Source organism: Atractosteus spatula, chromosome 16 (assembly GCF_055471065.1).
Source record: "Atractosteus spatula isolate fAtrSpa1 chromosome 16, fAtrSpa1.hap1, whole genome shotgun sequence".
In the NCBI taxonomy this organism is placed as follows: domain Eukaryota; kingdom Metazoa; phylum Chordata; class Actinopteri; order Semionotiformes; family Lepisosteidae; genus Atractosteus; species Atractosteus spatula.
Genome location: NC_142721.1, coordinates 5,141,593 through 5,160,602, shown reverse-complemented (window position 1 = coordinate 5,160,602; position 19,010 = coordinate 5,141,593). Strand labels below are relative to the sequence as shown.

General features: G+C 36.2%; 1 protein-coding gene across 1 annotated transcript in view; it reads left to right on the top strand.

The window, feature by feature from the left end:
* Positions 1-19,010, top strand: part of abcc8 (ATP binding cassette subfamily C member 8) — a 58,398-nt gene that overhangs the window by 2,266 nt on the left and 37,122 nt on the right. Inside the window, exons 2-9 of the mRNA XM_088935103.1 lie at positions 1,944-2,106; positions 3,002-3,143; positions 5,594-5,715; positions 6,340-6,506; positions 12,285-12,527; positions 13,971-14,159; positions 16,542-16,706; positions 17,704-17,859. Of these exons, the coding sequence (XP_088791229.1) occupies positions 1,944-2,106; positions 3,002-3,143; positions 5,594-5,715; positions 6,340-6,506; positions 12,285-12,527; positions 13,971-14,159; positions 16,542-16,706; positions 17,704-17,859 (1,347 nt within the window). The remainder of the gene's footprint in view (positions 1-1,943; positions 2,107-3,001; positions 3,144-5,593; positions 5,716-6,339; positions 6,507-12,284; positions 12,528-13,970; positions 14,160-16,541; positions 16,707-17,703; positions 17,860-19,010) is intronic.

Here is a 19,010-nt window from a genome sequence, read left to right as displayed (position 1 = left end):
TTCTGGTCTGGAGGGAGGAGAGCCATCTACTGGCCCTAAGAGCGATTCAGAAGTAGGAAAAGCAGATTGTTATTCAAAACAATGAGACAGTGCTTCAGTCGTGCTGGCACCACTTAAGCTGCTTATCTCATAGCAAGCGGATCCTTATTAACATTCACAAGGCAAAAATCAAATCATCATAATACTGCATTATGCAGAAATCATAAATTAATGACAACATGAATATATTAAATGTAGGAATATGAATTCTGAAAACAAAATAGAACTTTGAAGGCAGATTACTAACAATATTTCATTTCATATTTAAAAATGGGATGAAACATACTGTAGGCAGAATCAGTAAGGATGCTATGTAAAGCATCTGGTGCCTATCCTGGAAGTATAATTACAGACCTATCTAAGGTGTCTTTGGCATGAAACCAGAGCAACCAAACATAAGCTCACAAGAATGCAAGAACTTGAGTAAACCTTGCAATGTCCACATAGACAGACAAGAGAGGTCAGAATAACAACCAGTTTCTTTTAGCTACTGTATGTGGAAGAAAAAAAGTAGAACAAAACAAAGAATAATGTCATGTGAGCATTGCAGAGGTATGGTATATTCCAGACCAACTACTACAGAAAGATCAAAATGAGATTTCTTTCTGTCCATTATTGCATATACCTGAAAATTAATTGCAATCTGCACACAGTAATTTTGAATGTAAATCACATTAAAACGAACACCATGGAATTGTAAAAAACGTAATACTCAGTGCTAGCTGTTGACATATTAGTACTGTGTTTAATAATGGACAGGAAGAAGTTCTGAGTCCTTCACATCTTCTTTTTGTACAAAAAATAACACTGGTGAATCTTAAATACAGTAGGTATTTATATTTATATATATATATTCATTTGGTGATGCAGCAGATATAGGTGTGTTTTCTATTTCTATAAGGTTAACTCAATGTAATATGGTAAGTATCAATACTGGCTATTGTTTCATTTATGTATGTACACATGTATGTACTATATTTTGTGCTGTATACGAATGTGTTAATGTGTATTTCTGGTGTTTTAATGTTATTTAGCATATATTAGAATCTTATATACAGTAACTCCTATATGTATTCTGTCATAACATAGTGAGAAAAATCTAGGAGAGAGAACCATTTTAAATGTCCTCTTTGTGCTACTGCTTCAAAATGAAATGTAATAAGCAATAGTTTTTTTATTCATTAAGATTTAATTCATGCAATATGCCTGAAGCTTTAATAAATGAATAAGGAAGATATAAATGAAAGTGTCTGTTTTGTTAGTAGCGTAATGCTAAGTTTTGGAATCTAAATTCACATTTAAGAAAATAATTAGCCATTTGATCATGTATACATAGAGATCATGCATTTATAATTTTAAATTGAATTATTTATTTGAAGAATGAATGCTTTAATTCAACTACAGACCCACGCACATATGATGCGCTTCAGCTCTAACACCTACAGTAGGTACCCAGTCTGCCTTGCTACAAGGACATGCTGTTATTGATAAGCCATGTTAGGAACCATGCTTTTCAGTGTTCCTCATGCCTCTGAAGGTTAATGCTGAAACCATCTTCGTGGAGCTAGAAAAGTAGGCATTTTACATGTGTGTGTTCTGGCAAAGAAGTGATTTGCATTCAGCTGAACCAATTCAAAAGGATGTCTATGCGCTGGCACAGCAGAACACGATGCAGGCATTTCTCACCGCTGAAAACATTGCTTAGACTGCACCGGAGGGGGCTGCTATCTGGATTGTGCTGTGAGTCTCCTGTAGCCATTTCCCTCAGCATCTCAGAGCAGCTATGTAAGAAAGGGGGATATTCATGGAGCATGATTCCTGGGATTTTTGGATTTGGATGCTGTTTCTCACTTTGGAGTAAAATGCTCTGAGGCTGTCCCTGTATCCTGCTCTTGTGCTCACAGAGTCCGAGCTCCACCATGTCCTTGGCTTTCTGTGGTAATGACAACAATTCTGCTGCTTACAATGTAGACAAGGGAGTGCTTAACAACGGTTGCTTTTTGGATGCCCTCACCGTGGTTCCCCATGTGTTTCTGCTGTTTATAACCTTCCCTATATTATTCATTGGTAAGTCCTTATACTTTAAGGTTGTGGAATGCTTGTATTGTAAGACATAGTAAGCAGTGTGAGCATGTGACAAAAGCAAGATCATTTGGATGTAATATATTTAGTAGTCAGGCTACTCTTTCCTGATTATCACACTGTCTAAATCTTTCAGACCAGTGTGTCATTACTGGTCCCTTATACATTTTTTGTTTTATTTAATTTTTCAGTCATTCACTTTGTATAAAAAATGTATTCTCACACTGTTCTGCATATATACTCTATGTAACTTTTGCATTTAAATCCTATACATTGTATTGTTCATCATAGAGCTATCCTTGCAACTTAACAATGAATTGCCTGTTTTAGAATGAGGAGCTATAAGGGGAATCTATTTTTTTTAATTAGAAAAGATTGTAAAATAATGTTTTTCTAATTAGATGATGGTAGCATGGAAGATAATGATTAGGGGAATACACATTTAGATTAAAACAATGGTTTTCTGACAATGAAATTATAGCACTAGTTTAAATTTATTTGTTTTTAGATCATTCAGATCATAAGCCCACTTTAATTCTTATTGATTGGTTGACAAAGTCACTCGCTAATACCTCTGAAAATGCAAGGCTCTGTTACTCATTTATAGTGTTGGTTTCTGCTGCAGCAATATGTACAAAGTAGGGTATATTGGTAAAGAGGAGGACTGTCCCCACTACAATTTGAATCTCTAAACCTTTAGACTGGAGTCTTGACCACTGCTTCACACTGCTGTCTGGTTGCTAGCATATTATAGAAATTGATTTGTGCCACTGGCTGTAAATGAAAACTCCCCGCTTTGGATATTGTCATTTCAATCAAAAAGGTCTTTCCTTTCCATTGCTTTTTAAATAAAAGTAAGTGGTGTTCTACTTCCATATAGGATGGGGGAGTCAAAGTTCAAAGGTACACATTCATCACAGCACGTGGCTGCACTTCCCCGGCCATAATTTACGATGGATCCTGACGTTCATTCTGCTGTTTGTGCTGGTGTGTGAGATTGCAGAGGGCATTGTGTCAGATGGGTAAGTGGATACATTTCTAGTTTTGGATACCGTGGCTATTTTTATCATGACAAGGTGTTAACTGCTAAAAACTGATTTGCAGAGAGCCTTCTAGCTGTAGAAAAATCTGTGAATCGCCATCAAGCCGCAGAAAACTCAAGGTGTGACCTAAATTAACACACCCTTGCTTCAAATCTTAAAATATAATCCGTTTTAGTGTGTCCTACAGTACATAGCTTATTTGTAGCACAAAGAACTTCATTTATAAATAATATATAATCTATGATACAAAGATATTTGATGGCTTTATCGATTTTTATCGTCTGCAGCTTTTGTCAGCTTAATGCAGTCCTCAGAGATTCAACGCAAAAGCTCTCCATGCTGTTATCATAATCAATAGTTGTCGTTAATCAAAGATGTTGGATATATGCTGTAAAGCTGTTAGTGTTTGACTGAATCATTGAGCTTGTTATCAAGTCAGTCTTGTAGAAAATATTCAGATTCATACATTAAACCTGTGCTTTCCAGCACACGAGTTTCCTCTGAAAAACTTCAATCCCCACAAGTGAAGCCTCCCATCTCATTCAAGGGCTTTAGCTGTAAGTGAGCGAAGACTTTGTGCTCATTGTTTGAACTCATCTCTAAATAATTATAATTATAATTTATAATTATAATCTCCATATAATTAGTCAATTTAATAGAAGTGCATTTGTAGGATATAATATATGGCTGGTAGTTACATAGAAAGTGTTTAACATTACTAGTATTCAATACTCCTGGACCTTGTACAGTCTGGCTAAATACTGATTGATTTACTGTAGTAAACTGAAACTAAAACACTGTTTATTGCTCTTATTGACCCAAAGTGATCGTCAAGTTCTATGTTTTCTCATCCTCATTTCATTTTATGATCATACAGTATGGATACTATGGATAATTCAAACATTATATGAATAAGTTTATGTCATTTTTTGGATTAAAAGTATGTTTGCATGTGTCGCCGTGTTAAACCCATGTATTAATTAGATGTAAACTCATTAGTAATATGCCCTATTTACTGTACAGTCCAATTTAGGCCTTTACTATGACCCAAATAAGTTCAGCCAGAATCAATTATATGATTATATTTAACTCTATTTGCTCTGATAATATCATACTATATTAAACTTTAGCATTGTATGATATTTTCTATTATGAAAATGAACACAGTGCATGCAGCATTTCTAGAAAGAAACTCATATACTGTACCTGTACACCATTGCCCATTAGGACAAGGAAAGTGATGATCAATGTTCAAATCTGTTTTGAAGTAGAGTCAAATTGTGCAGTGTAAGATTGTCATTCCTACTTGTCAATACAAAGTAAAACTAAAAACCACGACTACCCTGGATTCAGTGGAAAGTGCAGTCCCCCTGTCCTTGAGTGGCTAATTTGTATTTGAGATCCACTCTAAAAATGTGCACTTCCCCCTACAAATAACACACATACAGTACAGTACGTAAGCACATTTTTCACAATTTTTAACCTACTAGCTAAATTAATTTGAGCTGTTCCACTCTGTTGTCAGCATACAAATTATACACATTTATATTTGTTAGTAAATTTCCTAACTGCTTTATCCAGTACAGGGTCGCAGGACACCAGTCCATTTCAGGGCACACACAATTCCAAACATGCACACACTCGCAGCAGGGCTAGCTTATCCAGAATCCAGTCAACTTACCAGTCTGTCCTAGGACTGTGCGAAGAAACTGGAGCGCCCAGAGGAAACCCACGTGAACATGGGGAGAACAAGCAGAATCCAGACGGACAGCACCCCAGGAATTGAATTCTCTGCCCCTCTGTGTTGCATGCACCAGGTTCAGAGATATGTTAGATTTAATGGCCATTCAAACATAAGACTGCAACAACTCTCACTTTCTGTCAGCAAAAATATACGATCTTATTGATTTTTTTTTAAAATTATAACAAAAACGTAATATCTCCTTACAAGAAATGGGGAATGACAGACATATCATTTTAATACTGATTCTCTGAGTGCGCAGAAACAAAGCATAGGCTTGGACTGAATTTGGGGAACATGCAAAGGGTAACAGTGCTGCAGGTCAATCAGCAGAATGGCTGTAATTTGGTAGCTTCCTGTGATAGAAATCTCTCACACAGTGACCAGGGCTCTTTGAATCTTATGGTAATTACCTTATTGTTTATGGATGCCCCCCTAGACTTACATTCTGTGATTTGACAATTTCAATGCAGTTGCAATATTCTTTCAGTGAATATGGCCTCTTTCACAGGCAGATCCTATGCATAATGGATGTGACCTGGTCTTGACATCTTGAAAAGAACAGCAGACAAATTGCCTTTCGTGCATTTATGCTGATCATTATTGTGCCGTTTCTGCTTAGTTCAGCTCTGTCAAACTACAGATGATGGGCTGTCTTTGCATGGTAAGACTTTCTGCTTTTGTACAGGTGTACAGAGTCCCACCATCTGCATCTTTACATGCCTGCTGGACTGGCATTCATGGCTGCAATCACGTCCATTGTCTACTATCACAATATTGAAACCTCGAACTTCCCCAAGTTATTGCTGGGTAAGTCGGAATGTAACGATGTTTTCCAAGTTCCATTTTCTTCTGCTGTTGTTCAGTTGTGGCCTCGATGCAGAGAATTCGTTATTGGATTTGTTCAACAGGATATTGCAAGGAAGATTATTTTCCCATGACCAGACATCACATTCAAATATCCTTTCTTTCAAAATCCCGTACCCTCTCAAAACATAGACAGAGGCTGTAAAATCAAATTTCACATGTTGGGTTTGTGCTGAAAGTGATTGCCCTGGATTTGTTGACCTGCTTTTATGAATTAATGGTTTATGATACAGTAGCTTCATCTGTAATATATTTACAAAAGAATGTAAAGAGACAAGCGAGAGGGCTCGATTTAGCTAAGAGGTGACTTGTGTATGTGCTGTATTCTATGTGTATCTTCAGTAGCCTAAATACAGTACCTTTATGATATGTATGGCGAACATCTAATATATAGTATTCTAATCATTATTTATTTGCCCTTGTTCAGGTAGTTTACAGTTTTTGTTGTACAATACAGTAAGTGCAGGGACAGTGTTTATCACCCTTTCTTTTCTAGTAAATTGCAAATTGTTTAGTGTGAAACAGAAATTATATTTTGTTGATAGAACCTTTGCTTGTTTCTCTCAGCTCTTCTAGTCTACTGGATCTTAGCCTTTGTCACAAAGACCATCAAGTTTGCCAAGTACTGCGAGCATGGGATCGGACTGACCCAGCTGCGCTTCTGCATCACGGGGCTGCTGGTGCTGCTCTACGGGATGCTGCTGGCTGTGGAGATGAATGTCATTCTAGTGCGGGTGAGTACTATGGGACACCACAGCATCTGCCGCAGGCCTTTTGTATAAATAATTTCTTTACAAAGGCTTTGAGAAAAAAAACAAAGAAAGTATATAGGACCGGAAAATAGGATCCGAATTCTTAAGGTGCATTGTGAGAGGTAACCTTAAAATGCACTCAGGGATGAACCTGTTGATCAAGCCTTTTCATTCTGTTTAACCCCATTCTGTGTGCCTCACACACCTCCCTTGTCCTGTTTAGTGCAGTAAAGGGAATTACAATAATCTTGGAGCAGGAAATAACAAAGTGATGAAATGGTGCTTTACCAATCTTCTATACTACTGCCATTTAAGCAAATGTGTTGCATACAAAGGTACAGTGTGCAGCATTACATTGTTTTCTACTGAACCCAGAATGTGCTACTGCAGGCCCAGCTAACAATGAGTACACAAATACAGCTTCTGTTGTCAAAAACACTTGGCAAATGGAGTTTATAATGAAAGTTTCAGAGGGAGGGACCATGGCCAAGGTCAATCCACCTCAGCTGTCAGTAATTTCTAACCATTTCCTAACATAAAAGAACTATAAAGACTGTATGTGGGCCATTTCTCTCCCTCCTATACATCTTTCGCATCTCCCTCTCCACTCCAACACTACCTGTGCAGCTGTCCCTTAGTCACTCATTACTCTGCAGAGGTGCCCAGGAGATCAACTTGCAGACAAGAAGGCTAACCTAAATGGCTAAACTAAATTTACTGTGACTTCAACATCAAAAAAACTTTCAATACACTTAATTTTGTTATTCCTAGTGAAACAGAACGTGTGCACTCTGGACTAGTTAGTGAGATTTTCTTTGTTGCTCTGTATTTAAGGCTCTTTAATTAGGTCATTCTATTACTTTGGTTTTGATTTTTGAAGCTCTGAGGCTAACATAAAATAATGGATTTTCTACAGTACATGAACTTGCAGAAACAGGATGATTTCTTCAGACGGACTAATACAAACTGTTGCAGAGAAGTTATGTATGTAACTCATAACTTGTAAGGAAGATACAGTATGAATAGATTTATAGATTATTAAATAGTATTTATCTATTATTTATCTAACATTTTTTTTGTTTTCATATCATCCCCAAAAGAGTGAATATCTGCAGAATTCCAGATAAAAATAATGTCAAAAGTATGATGTTCAAAGTGTCAGGGTAATTTTTATTCCCTTCCTCACTGAATTACAGTACTAAAATTGTATATTTTTTAACTTAGTACTTTTTACATTAAATAAATTGTTTATTTTTACAGCCCTACATGTATATTTATAATACAATACTATTTAAATAGAATGTGTATTTTATAAAATACAGTCAATTCTATATTCCATATCATATCCTATTAGTTTGTGAAGCAATCTGCTGTGTAGAGTTCATGTTTACAGTATATTGTTAGAGATCCCCTGGGACTCTTTGAAAGATTAGTGCTGATTACCCCCTAGTGCCCTGACTAAATTCCTCTCTGGTTTTGAACAATCTGCCATAAGTAAGATTCCTCTGTAATTCAATTGCTGAAGAAATTTAGCAATATAGCACATAATACCTCCTGTGTTACACAGTGATGGATGTTAAACATCAGTGGTAGATAAAATGAGACCCCTCATACAGTATATGTAAAGCACTCTGGAACTCCACAAGATGAAAATTGCTACAGTATGTACAGTAAATGCAGTTAGAAATAATTTTCCCGGAGACAGTCAAATTCATTGAGATTCCCTTTAACAATAAGGAAGAACACAGGAACATAGCAAAATTACAAACAAGAGGTGGAAATGTGGCACTTCTAGCATTTTAAGATGTTTCAACCTTTTGAATGAAAAATGTTCCCTGTTTTCATTTTAAACAGCACTGAAATGGAAAAGTCTTAGACATTGATTTTCTCATTGTCTTTGAGCATTTTGCGTATTTAAACCAGGTCAAACAGTTTCGTTTTCCTATGCAAATAATTAAAAAGATTAGGTATTTCAGTCTGTCAGTGCAGGATATTTCTTTAAACCTCAGACTGTTTGGTTCTTCCTGATGTGACCAGCTGCTAGCTAACAGATTCAGGATGTTGGGTATTGGTCATGAGGCAGTAACTATTATTCCTGTTTAAAAAGACCTTCTACTTCTATTTGGTACCATAAGCCTGGGGCATGTACTACTCAGCATCTTTTATAAAAATGCAAAACGCACTGAAGGAGAAATGCTTTCCTTCGAAAAAGTGACTGTTGAAACTGTAACATAGTTCTTTATTAATAAGCACAGAACATTTTTGTTATAAAGCAAGACCTTTTGCTGTTGGCTTTTTTAGCTCTTATAATATTTTATTTTTTATGTTTCAAAACATGTTTTGAAAACTATAAATGCAGAATGATGTCAGTGTCAGACACGTGATGTTACTATGCAATATATATATACTTTAAATATTTGTTTATAACAATGTATATTTCTCATCCTTGATCACACTTGAGAGTACAGAAAGCAGTCTTAACCAGAAGGTTAAGAAACCACCCACACTAGTAAATGATGTAGTGATAATCAATGGGACTCACTTGTATTTGCTAATTGACATGTGTTTGTAATGTTTGGATAAGAATGTGGTAAATGTAGAGTAAACCTCAAGACCTTTTAAAATACCTGAAAGACTGTATTTCTTTTTATGGACAAACAAAGCTCTAATTTGCACATATTCTTTGGCCTTATACAGTACTGTATGTACTGTAGTTGTCTATTTAGTAGTTGTACAATAATTCATAATGTAGAAACTATATAGTATTGCTTCCATGCTTCTGAGTATTAATGGAATAGGTTGAATGAACAAAGATGAGCCATGTCATCATCATCATCATCATCATCATCATTAGTAGTAGTTTCAGAGCATAACTGTTTTAAGTTTCAATTTAATGCAATATCATTCTGATGGAAAATAATCTTGCAACAGGAAGGGCTGTAACAACAGGGAGTGCAGAGGTGTTGTTTTTCTGAAAGCTCCCAAAGTACAAATATAAAGGCTTTTTTTAAAGTATTTACATCAATAACAATAATGGTTACTTGCAAATTCTGCCATTCTGCTCTGCTGCCAGCATTCTGCTGACCTAGTTTGGATCTACAGAGAAGAGTAAAATTACCCAGATTGTATACCCTGTAGCTTGAATGACAAGATTATTCAGTCTGCTCTCAAAACATTAGGTTTCTTTCCATTTAACCAGTAAATGACCAAGAGAAAATGTAATGGTGTTGTGAGATAAAAAATGATTTTTCAATTTTGAAACAAAAAAACGTTATCAATACTGTGATGGAATAACTTTTATTCCAGCATATATGAGTTTCGTTGTGTGTTTTTTGAAGATACCAAGCCAAAAACATATGATTCATATACTGTACAATTTAGCTTTTTTTATTTGCATGTCTGTAAAAGCCATAATTTAATTTCACTGCTGGATTATGGACCTCCCTTCTATTGCACAGCAAGATAAATTTATCACTGTGTCAGAATTCCCTGTAGGCTCTGCACTTCCAAATGATGAATATTCCTGCCCTGAGAAGAATCCTTGCTTTTCTGTTTTCACAAGCAGTGGAGAGAGAATAAGTACAGAGGAAAACAAAAAGGACTCACTAATTGACTCCATGGATTAACCTTTCAGAAGACAGGTTTAATGGGGCTCCTGTACAGTTTTGTGCTCAGTGAAGATACCACGCTAAAGGAGTCTCTACTGATCTTCTTTAGGGGTTGAAACACTAGCAGGACTTCTCTACTGTATATCACCCAATTGAAAATCAGCACAATTCCCTGGCCTCTCTGAGCCGATGCTTTAAAATTCCATATAAAGGGACATAATTCAAAAAGCCATTAATTTAATAACTATATCGGCAACAAACTGTTTTATTTTCCATTTATTGAAATGTGTTACATTCCAAATTACAGTATGTTACAGCACAAATAATTACTATATAATCTTTGCAGTAGAATGCTTTGCTAAGTGTTTAACCAGTATGTTAAGAGCAGATTAATAAAATAATCAGATTCATGTCAGTTTTCAGATGTAAAGGTACCTGAAAAGGATTTTTTTTTCATAACGAAGGTTGAATTTCATTATCGTGTGAAATGTTAACGAAAGTGAATTTTCTACAAATATTTTGACTAATAATAATAATAATAATAATAATAATAATAATAATAATAATAATAGCTGAGGAAATTAATAATATGTGGAGAAAAAAATAGTGCTCAAAATAAAGTAAATACACATTAAGAAACAAACAACAGTGCTAGCCAAAAGCATATACACACATCTCACTCTGCCCAGATTACACTATCATTATACTAACCCAATTACTTCATACAGGAAACAGTCACTTAGCTGCAATTATTATACCAATTTTACAGGGAGCAAAATATTTCTTGTATGCATTTGTTTGGCCATAGGGTTCCTAAAATGCCTCCCTGAAGGTATCATTTAAAATAGTTTAAAACATGTAACTTTCTTCATGCATACATTAATGTGACAAATGATAATGGCTTTAATGCACCCACTCACATAACAGCTATAAATATTTCTCTCACTAGACTGCCTTGTATTCATCCCAATATCAGCTGTTAAGAATTACATGAAAAGGCAGAGTCAACAACAGACACACAAAAATAGCAGGTTTACGCGAAAATAACTTTTCTTCACTTGTGAAATGATAGTATCATTATGCATGTGTTTGATTCAGGCATTGAATGCAATGCAGCTGTACTGTAGGAAGTTTTATCCTTCTTCAGATAAACTACTCTCCAGTGTTATTAAATGAGGTTTATAACGAAATATTTGGGAGGGATGACAACAGCCAAGTTCAATCAGATTCAGCTGTCTGTAATTCTTAATCTAACCTGATGCCATTTGCCTAAAACATTATAAAAACTGTATGCGATCAACTTCTTTCCCTTGCATGCTGTATGTGTTTTGCATTCTTCCTCTTTCCCCTCTTCACCTTCATCTCCACCTCTGCAGCTGCCCCTTGGTCACTCCTTATGCTGCAGGGGGTCCCAGCCTCTTCGTCCAACAGCCAGGTCTGCCCTCAGCCCTGAGGGTTAAGCCAAATTCATTATGACTAAAACACTCAATAAACTGTTCAATACGCTTGATTCCTGGGTGTTGTTTTCCCTTGTGGAAAAAAAATAATATCTGTAGCAACCTTGAATCCACCAAAAAGAAATTGCATTACTATGAAAAAAATGTGACTATTTAGTCAAATGTATTTTCTTATAGAAATTTAATTTTCAGTTGAAATCCAAGCTACTCTTGACTAACAAGTAAGCAGAAAAATATTTTAACCAAATTCTCAGTTAGGTCTGATATGAATTCTTGATAGAGCGGTAATGTTTGATATAGTACTTTAAAGGTGTCAAGGAAATAGTATATGTTTTCAGCTGCAGAACAGATCTTAGGGAGAAGAGAGCGGTGGATAGCTCCAACAGCCTGTCTTCTTGGTGTAAAATCGAATCCACTGTACCTGCACGTCTCCTATAATCCCAATGTAAATAGTGGGAAGTGGCTAACAATCTTTAAATTTGTACTCTCTCACTGCCTTTTTGTACAATTCACAAATTTAACAGAACCCTCCTCCCCTCCCCTCAACAGCATAATGTTGTTTAGCTGCGTTTCTGAAAGCTTTTCCCCATGTATGTATGTACTGTATGGGGGATTTCTCTGTATGTTCTGATTGATTTCTCTGGGGGGATCCACAGTGTGTCATGTGTGGTGTGATGAGTGGCCTTTTCTTGCAGCGCTATGTGTGTTTCAAACACCCCACAGAGGTCAAGCCTCCTGAAGATCTGCAGGACCTGGGCGTGCGCTTCCTGCAGCCCTTCGTCAACCTCCTGTCAAAGGGCACCTACTGGTGGATGAACACGTTCATCACCTCTGCACACAGGCGGCCCATTGACCTAAAGGTGATCGGCAAGCTGCCTATCGCAATGAGGGCCCTCACTAACTACATGGTCCTAAGGAAAGCTTTTGAAGCACAAAAGGTAATGAGACCCAACAGCCCTTTCCTCTTATCAAGACCTGGTAGGAATCGTGTGTTTAAGAAGCAGAAAGATGCTCACCATTCATGCTTTTCAGACTGTGACATCAAATGGTTCTAACTGAAATCATACTGTATATACAGTAATAAATATCTCTGCTATACACTGTATTTTAATATATGTCATACCCTTTATCCCATTATTTTAAGTGATATTCTTCTTATATTTTTTGTGTCTGTGAACATTACATCTGCTTTTCTTGCAATGAGAAAAGGGGTAATGGAATATTTTAGGATATTAAAGGAAAGCTGACCAAAGTATCAGATTGGCTTCAACAGCTGAACATTTCCTACTGGGGAGTGAGTTCAGGCTCTACGTTTGATTGCCTTCTGGGTAACTGAGGGTGCATTTCCCCATATCTGCAGATGGAAACTATTTTGATTTCACTTTGAATGAAGTGTTTTTTTTAACCTTGTTGGTGATAAATGCTTTATTTCCATGGGAATACAGCAGTACTGGCTAGCAATTAAAAGTGGGAAAAAATGTGTTTCTGTCCTTTTTAAACCCCAGGCAAATAAGTTCTTTTATTGTGTCCCACTATCATTGAAGTGCTGCAACATTCGCCCTGTTCCTAATGCAGCAATTCTTTAACCATGAAGGGTGGCACCAGCTTGATTCCTTTGGGTGACAGAATCAGCTTTAAAACTCCTGAATGCAGCAGTTTTATATGAAGGTTACTAAATACATCTAGAAAGATGACATACATAAAGGCAAAAGTATAATGATATATAACTATATAAAATGTACTGGAATTATTATAGAACTGTGAAATCAACGACATTATGATGATGTAACTATTTCAGCAGATCTTATTGCAGTTGTATCTTTGATATGAGTAAAGATTACCTCCTCATTTGAGGCCAAGTTTTTGGAGAAAGATATTGGTGAATGCAGATTTACTGTAAATACTCACCATTTGTAAGCAGTGTATTCTAGTGCATTATACAGTATACTGTACGTATAAATAAGAGTGGGTTCTGTCACTGTTTTTCAGTACCTCTGGTGCACTTCTCTATACACATACTGTAGAATGTAATGTTGGCTGGTGTCAACAGCTGTGGCTTAGTGTTTTCACTTAATGCTTTCTTTATGGTGTGTCATCCCTGAAGAATAAAGGGCCCTTCATGTGTAAAAGGAATTTAGGGATGGCTATAAATATAAATAAATATAAGACCTTGGAAGTGTTGCAGTCGTTGTGCTGCATTAAGAGATCCGTCCTTCTGATGCTGCAGAAAGCTGCCCTCTCTGGGACTCTGTGGACGTCACTGACAGCTGGGGGGGGTCGTGTTCGAATGCCATTTGAAATGGATTCACTCTTTGTGTTGGAACAGACAAATAGTGAAAATAAATATCTGTGCTCAAAGCTCTTTTTTTTCCTTTTGTCAGAAAAAGGGCTCCTCATACCCACAGGGGCCAAAGTCAATCTGGGGGGCCCTGCGCCACGCCTTTGGAAGGCCCCTCATTCTCAGCATCACATTCCGCTTCCTGGCAGACCTGCTGGGGTTTGCTGGGCCGCTCTGCATCTCCGGAATCGTGCATCACATCAGCAAGGACAACAAGACCATCATCCCTCCAGTACGTCACATTTTTCCTTTTCCTGGCTTTACAGTTTCTTTCAACAGATCCCAAACTAACGCTGTCTTCCCACTGTTGTTTCACACATGATGCATTCGTTTGGAATACAACATACTGCACTGTTCAAGCTGTTCAGATTCCTTCCTCATAATGTCTTAAGGAATATACAGTAGTAAAATAGGTCTTCAGTAGGTAAAGTTGTATTTACTTATTAATTATCTAGATAATTAGGCTAAAATTGCATTTACTCTGCATCTATGAAACTTAATTAATGCAATTAATGTGATACCAATTAAGAATGTTTGATTACTATTAAGTATACTGTAAGTACATATAGAATATTTATTTTTCTTCATGAGAATTCTTAAGTGATTAATATGTAACATAATTACAAAAGTTGCAAATGAGATACACTGAGTTTATATGCTTTTATGAAAACCATGTTGTTTATGTTTCTTATGGATAACAGTAATACGGTGTTCTAGAGTGCAGCCTTAGATTTTCTTTGTGTTTAATTTTCTAAATGGTCTATGTATTGTGTATGTGTTATTCTAGCCAGCCATTTCATTTATCTGAAAATGGCAAAAATACTGTTTTCCTGAATGTACTGTAAGTATTTAAAGACATTAGGGACTGTAGTTGGATGCTCTAACTGCTATACATCAAGTATCCTGCTTCAATTTAGAATAGTGAAACTTGATTAAACATTAATATGAATGATGGCTTTTAGCCATGTAACTGATTCTAAAATTTAATCTATTTTTATCATGCATTGATCCTGAATGAGTGCCATTGTCTGAATAGAATTGCTCAACAGTTCATATGACTAATTAAATTCAAAGTCATTTTCAATGGTTTCAGGGGCGAGTTCCTCAAATTATTTTATGTTAGTAAACAAAATAATTTAACATAGTTAACAAACTACCATGAAAATATGATCATTCTATGAAATGAAATGGAATTTCGGGTTGTTGGACTCAGGATGTAAGAGATTGCTTACAAATGTAAAGATCCACTTCACAGAACATTATGGAGAATGAGTGAACAAGAAATGAGACCAGACAGAAACAAACTGAAGGGAATGTGGCTGGACCTTAAAGGCAGGAGACATGATAGGGACTGATACATTTTTAATAGTTTTAGGGAAAGCTATGATCCCATAGCTCCTGGGACCAATGTGCATTCTAGCTTACAGAGGAACAAAGAAGGCGTTTTTTTCATCGGTCTTCCTGACACCTGAACTATGTTCTGCACATTATCATGTCAGAAACTTGATAGATGACCTCAAAACAGAGAGAACTTTATTCATGTACCTGTAAATGATTTTCTCTAGAAGGATACATTTTTTAATTGTATGCTTAAACTCTCTAGTCTATTATTTAAAATACAGACTTTACTAAAGAAAACATATCAGTCTTCTTAGTTCATAATCAAAGGTGAAGATATTAACCAGTAATTGCAACTTTGTGAAATTGGGTTTTTTGGAAACAAATGTGCAAAACTACAAATGAAGTCTCTCTTAATTCCTTCTAAGTTATTTTTTCAAAGGCATTAAATGGAGTCTGTGTAAGGGCTCATAGGTATGTTTAAGAAACAATTAGGTAATGCACTTAACTAAAATTGCTTAATGAGCTGCAGATGGTCAAATAAACCAATATTTACCAAAGGGAGCTGTTTCAGAGATAATCAGCTGGTTCACAATCAGCACAAAGGTAAAGATTTTCATCCTCTGCATAACACCCAAGAGATTTCATTTAGCTTATTATCAGTCTGATCACTTATTCTGAGACTCACTAACACTGTCCCTAGTACTGCTGCTCATTCAAAGTGCAATTAAATGTCCTGTCAGACAGTGGTCTGGGTTTGAGTCTCAGTCATTGTGAATCTGTAAAGATCTCATCTGCTGATAACTCTTCTCTTGCTATGTTTGACACTTCTAACATCGTGATAAAATCTTATACAAGTGTAAATTTCACTTTTGCTTCTAAGATACAAATCTCAGCAGTGTAATTAGTCTCTTTCTTTTGCCTCCTTAATGGCATTTATGTGGGTCACTACAAAAGCATTGCTGTGATTTCTGTCTCCTTGGTGCAGACACAGAATGATTCATGAATCTCGAGCACCATGCTACCTAGCACCTTCATTTGTACATGTGCAATGTTCTAATTTTTCCTTGCATGAGAATCAAACTTAAAGGATATTTTTTGCGAAAAATAACACTTATTCATGTACTAGCATTTTATAGGGAATCATACTACTATTGCATTTCAATAGTATTCTGTTAACAACACAGGACACCTATATTGCCATTTTCAAGCTATGATCCTGCCTGGGCATGTTTGGGGTTTCCAGATTAATTCTTGTGTTCTGGCTGTGTTGTAGGTGAAACTTCTGGGAGCGTATTTCATTTCTTCCCAAGAGTTCCTGGCCAATGCCTATGTCCTGGCTGTTCTTCTGTTTTTTGCCCTTCTCCTCCAAAGGACATTTCTCCAGGCATCCTATTATGTGGCGATTGAAACAGGGATTAATCTGAGAGGAGCAATACAGGTAGCCGACCAGGAAATTCGCTCTTGCAGCTCTCTTCACTGATAAAAGCCAATGTTTCTAAAGTAATGTTATTTCCTTGTACAAACAGTGTGAGTAAGCCTCCCAGCCCAGTCAAAAGCAGAAGGCAAATGTTTGCCGAAGCCTTAAGAAGTATTAGTGCCACTTTCTTTATTATGAGGGACAGGAGAAAAGCAAGAAAACTGATTCCAAAGTTAAAGATCAATGCACTGATCTCCTTCATTGTGAAAAAAGATAGCTTATTCACAGATGTTCTAGAAACTGATTTAATTCAAAGGTTATGTTTAGGAAACCCCTGGCCAAGAGAATTATACCAATACATAAACTGCCTCTTTTCAGTAACATGTTTTAAAGACAAAGTTGGGTTTGCTCTTGAAGCCTTTCAATTAAATTAGTTCACTGATATTTATACCATACTTTCTTGTTATAATTTTTCATCTTATTTGGTCTGGTGCTTTGATGTTAACTTTACCTTAACTTTGTTAAGGTAAAGGTTAACGATGTTAACTTTCTTTTAAGAGAATCTTAATGTAATGTTTATCTTGATCTTGTTGCTCCCTAACATTGTAAATGGCAAAACACCAAACTGAATTTTTACTTTAAGGTCAAACTACACCTTACTGTATGTTTTAAGGTGTCTTATTCTTTGTTACAATGTGTGCTCCCAAAAGTAAAGTTTTAATACTAAACTTACAATACATGTACAAATACAAATTCAAAAATATTATTTTCTCCAGCTAAATGGGGATCAACAGATCATAGGGAAACATCAGATTACCAGATACTTCTGTTTTCGTAACAAAAACCAACAGGTTTTAGTCTTAGCCATTTGTTATGAGTTTTCCTTCAAAAAAAATAAAAGCAGTGTTTTGTTGGTGGATTCTGATTTTTTTTCACAAATACAGTATGCATTGTGGTTAACAGTTCTGTATTTTGACTTGCTTGAATAATTACAATGTGTATCCATTGTCTCCATTAGACAAAGATCTACAATAAAATCATGCGTCTTTGCACTTCAAACATGTCAATGGGAGAGATGACAGTGGGACAGATTTGTAACCTGGTTGCCATAGATACAAATCAGCTGATGTGGTTCTTCTTCCTCTGCCCTAACCTCTGGGCTATGCCATTTCAGGTAAGACAATCTCTCATGCCCTTTTCAGATATGTTGTAGAATGTGCTCTAGTTGCTTGCGGCGCAGTTTTGAGCTTGTATTAAGTTACTGTTCCTCCATTACTCGACTTACTTATTTTCACATTTAATTACTTAAGTCTGAAATAGATTTTTTTACATGAAGAGTCCTATTATTTCAGCAACCTAAAACATACATTTGCTGTTCCAAGGGAATTGCACAATTTTCATGTTGTTCTCATTCCACATAGCATACATCTTAGAACAGTGTGCAATAAAATTGAACAAATTCAGAAATGCTGAATATGTCAAAGAGACACGAGTCTCGTTGTCTCCTCTCCATTGCTGTGACAACCCCACAGATGTTCACAACACTTTCTCCCTGTGGTTGCAGACCATTGTTTCTCAAATTAGCTGATGTCCTCACATCTACTGTACTCAGGTGCCAAATCAGAGAGAGAAGACATGTTTCCTCACCTTGCTAGCAAACAACAGAATGCTACCTTAATAATGCATTAAGGGCACATACTGTATGTAGACTTTACCATTTTCTACTACAAGATTTGTCTAAGTTGCTACACTGAGAAAGGGCAAGAAAATGGAAACTTTTGGGAAACAGAAGGGACATTTTTCCTTCAGCTTAATGTGACATTTCTGTATTGATATTGTGATTATTATTAGTTCAGAGATAAAACAATTAAAAAACTGCACGTACAGTATAATTTATCTGATTCTGCTGAGTCAGCTCCTATAAGGCGAAAAGGTGGCATTAGACCACTCAGTGGGTTAGATTAAAAGTAGATTACTACAGTAGGCTTGAGTTAATGAGATTCTCTTTATGATAAAAGACTGCTACAGTATATAGTGTAGGTCATTACTGGAGTGCTGCTGCAGAATGAATTACTGCTGGCACTCAGTCAGCGCTCTGGGTCCCTACTTCTTGTGCAGCAAAGAGGTACTAAATCCACAATGCAAGCAATGATCATATATACATGTAAGAAGTCTACATGCATGACTTAGAAAATAATTAGGGAAAATAATAAAAAATCAAGTAATAGACTAGTAGGGTAGCAGAAATCAAGCAACATCAATGAAGACATAAAAGGTTTGGCACTTGGAAACCTGTATAGAGCTGACAGACAGTACAGGGGACCG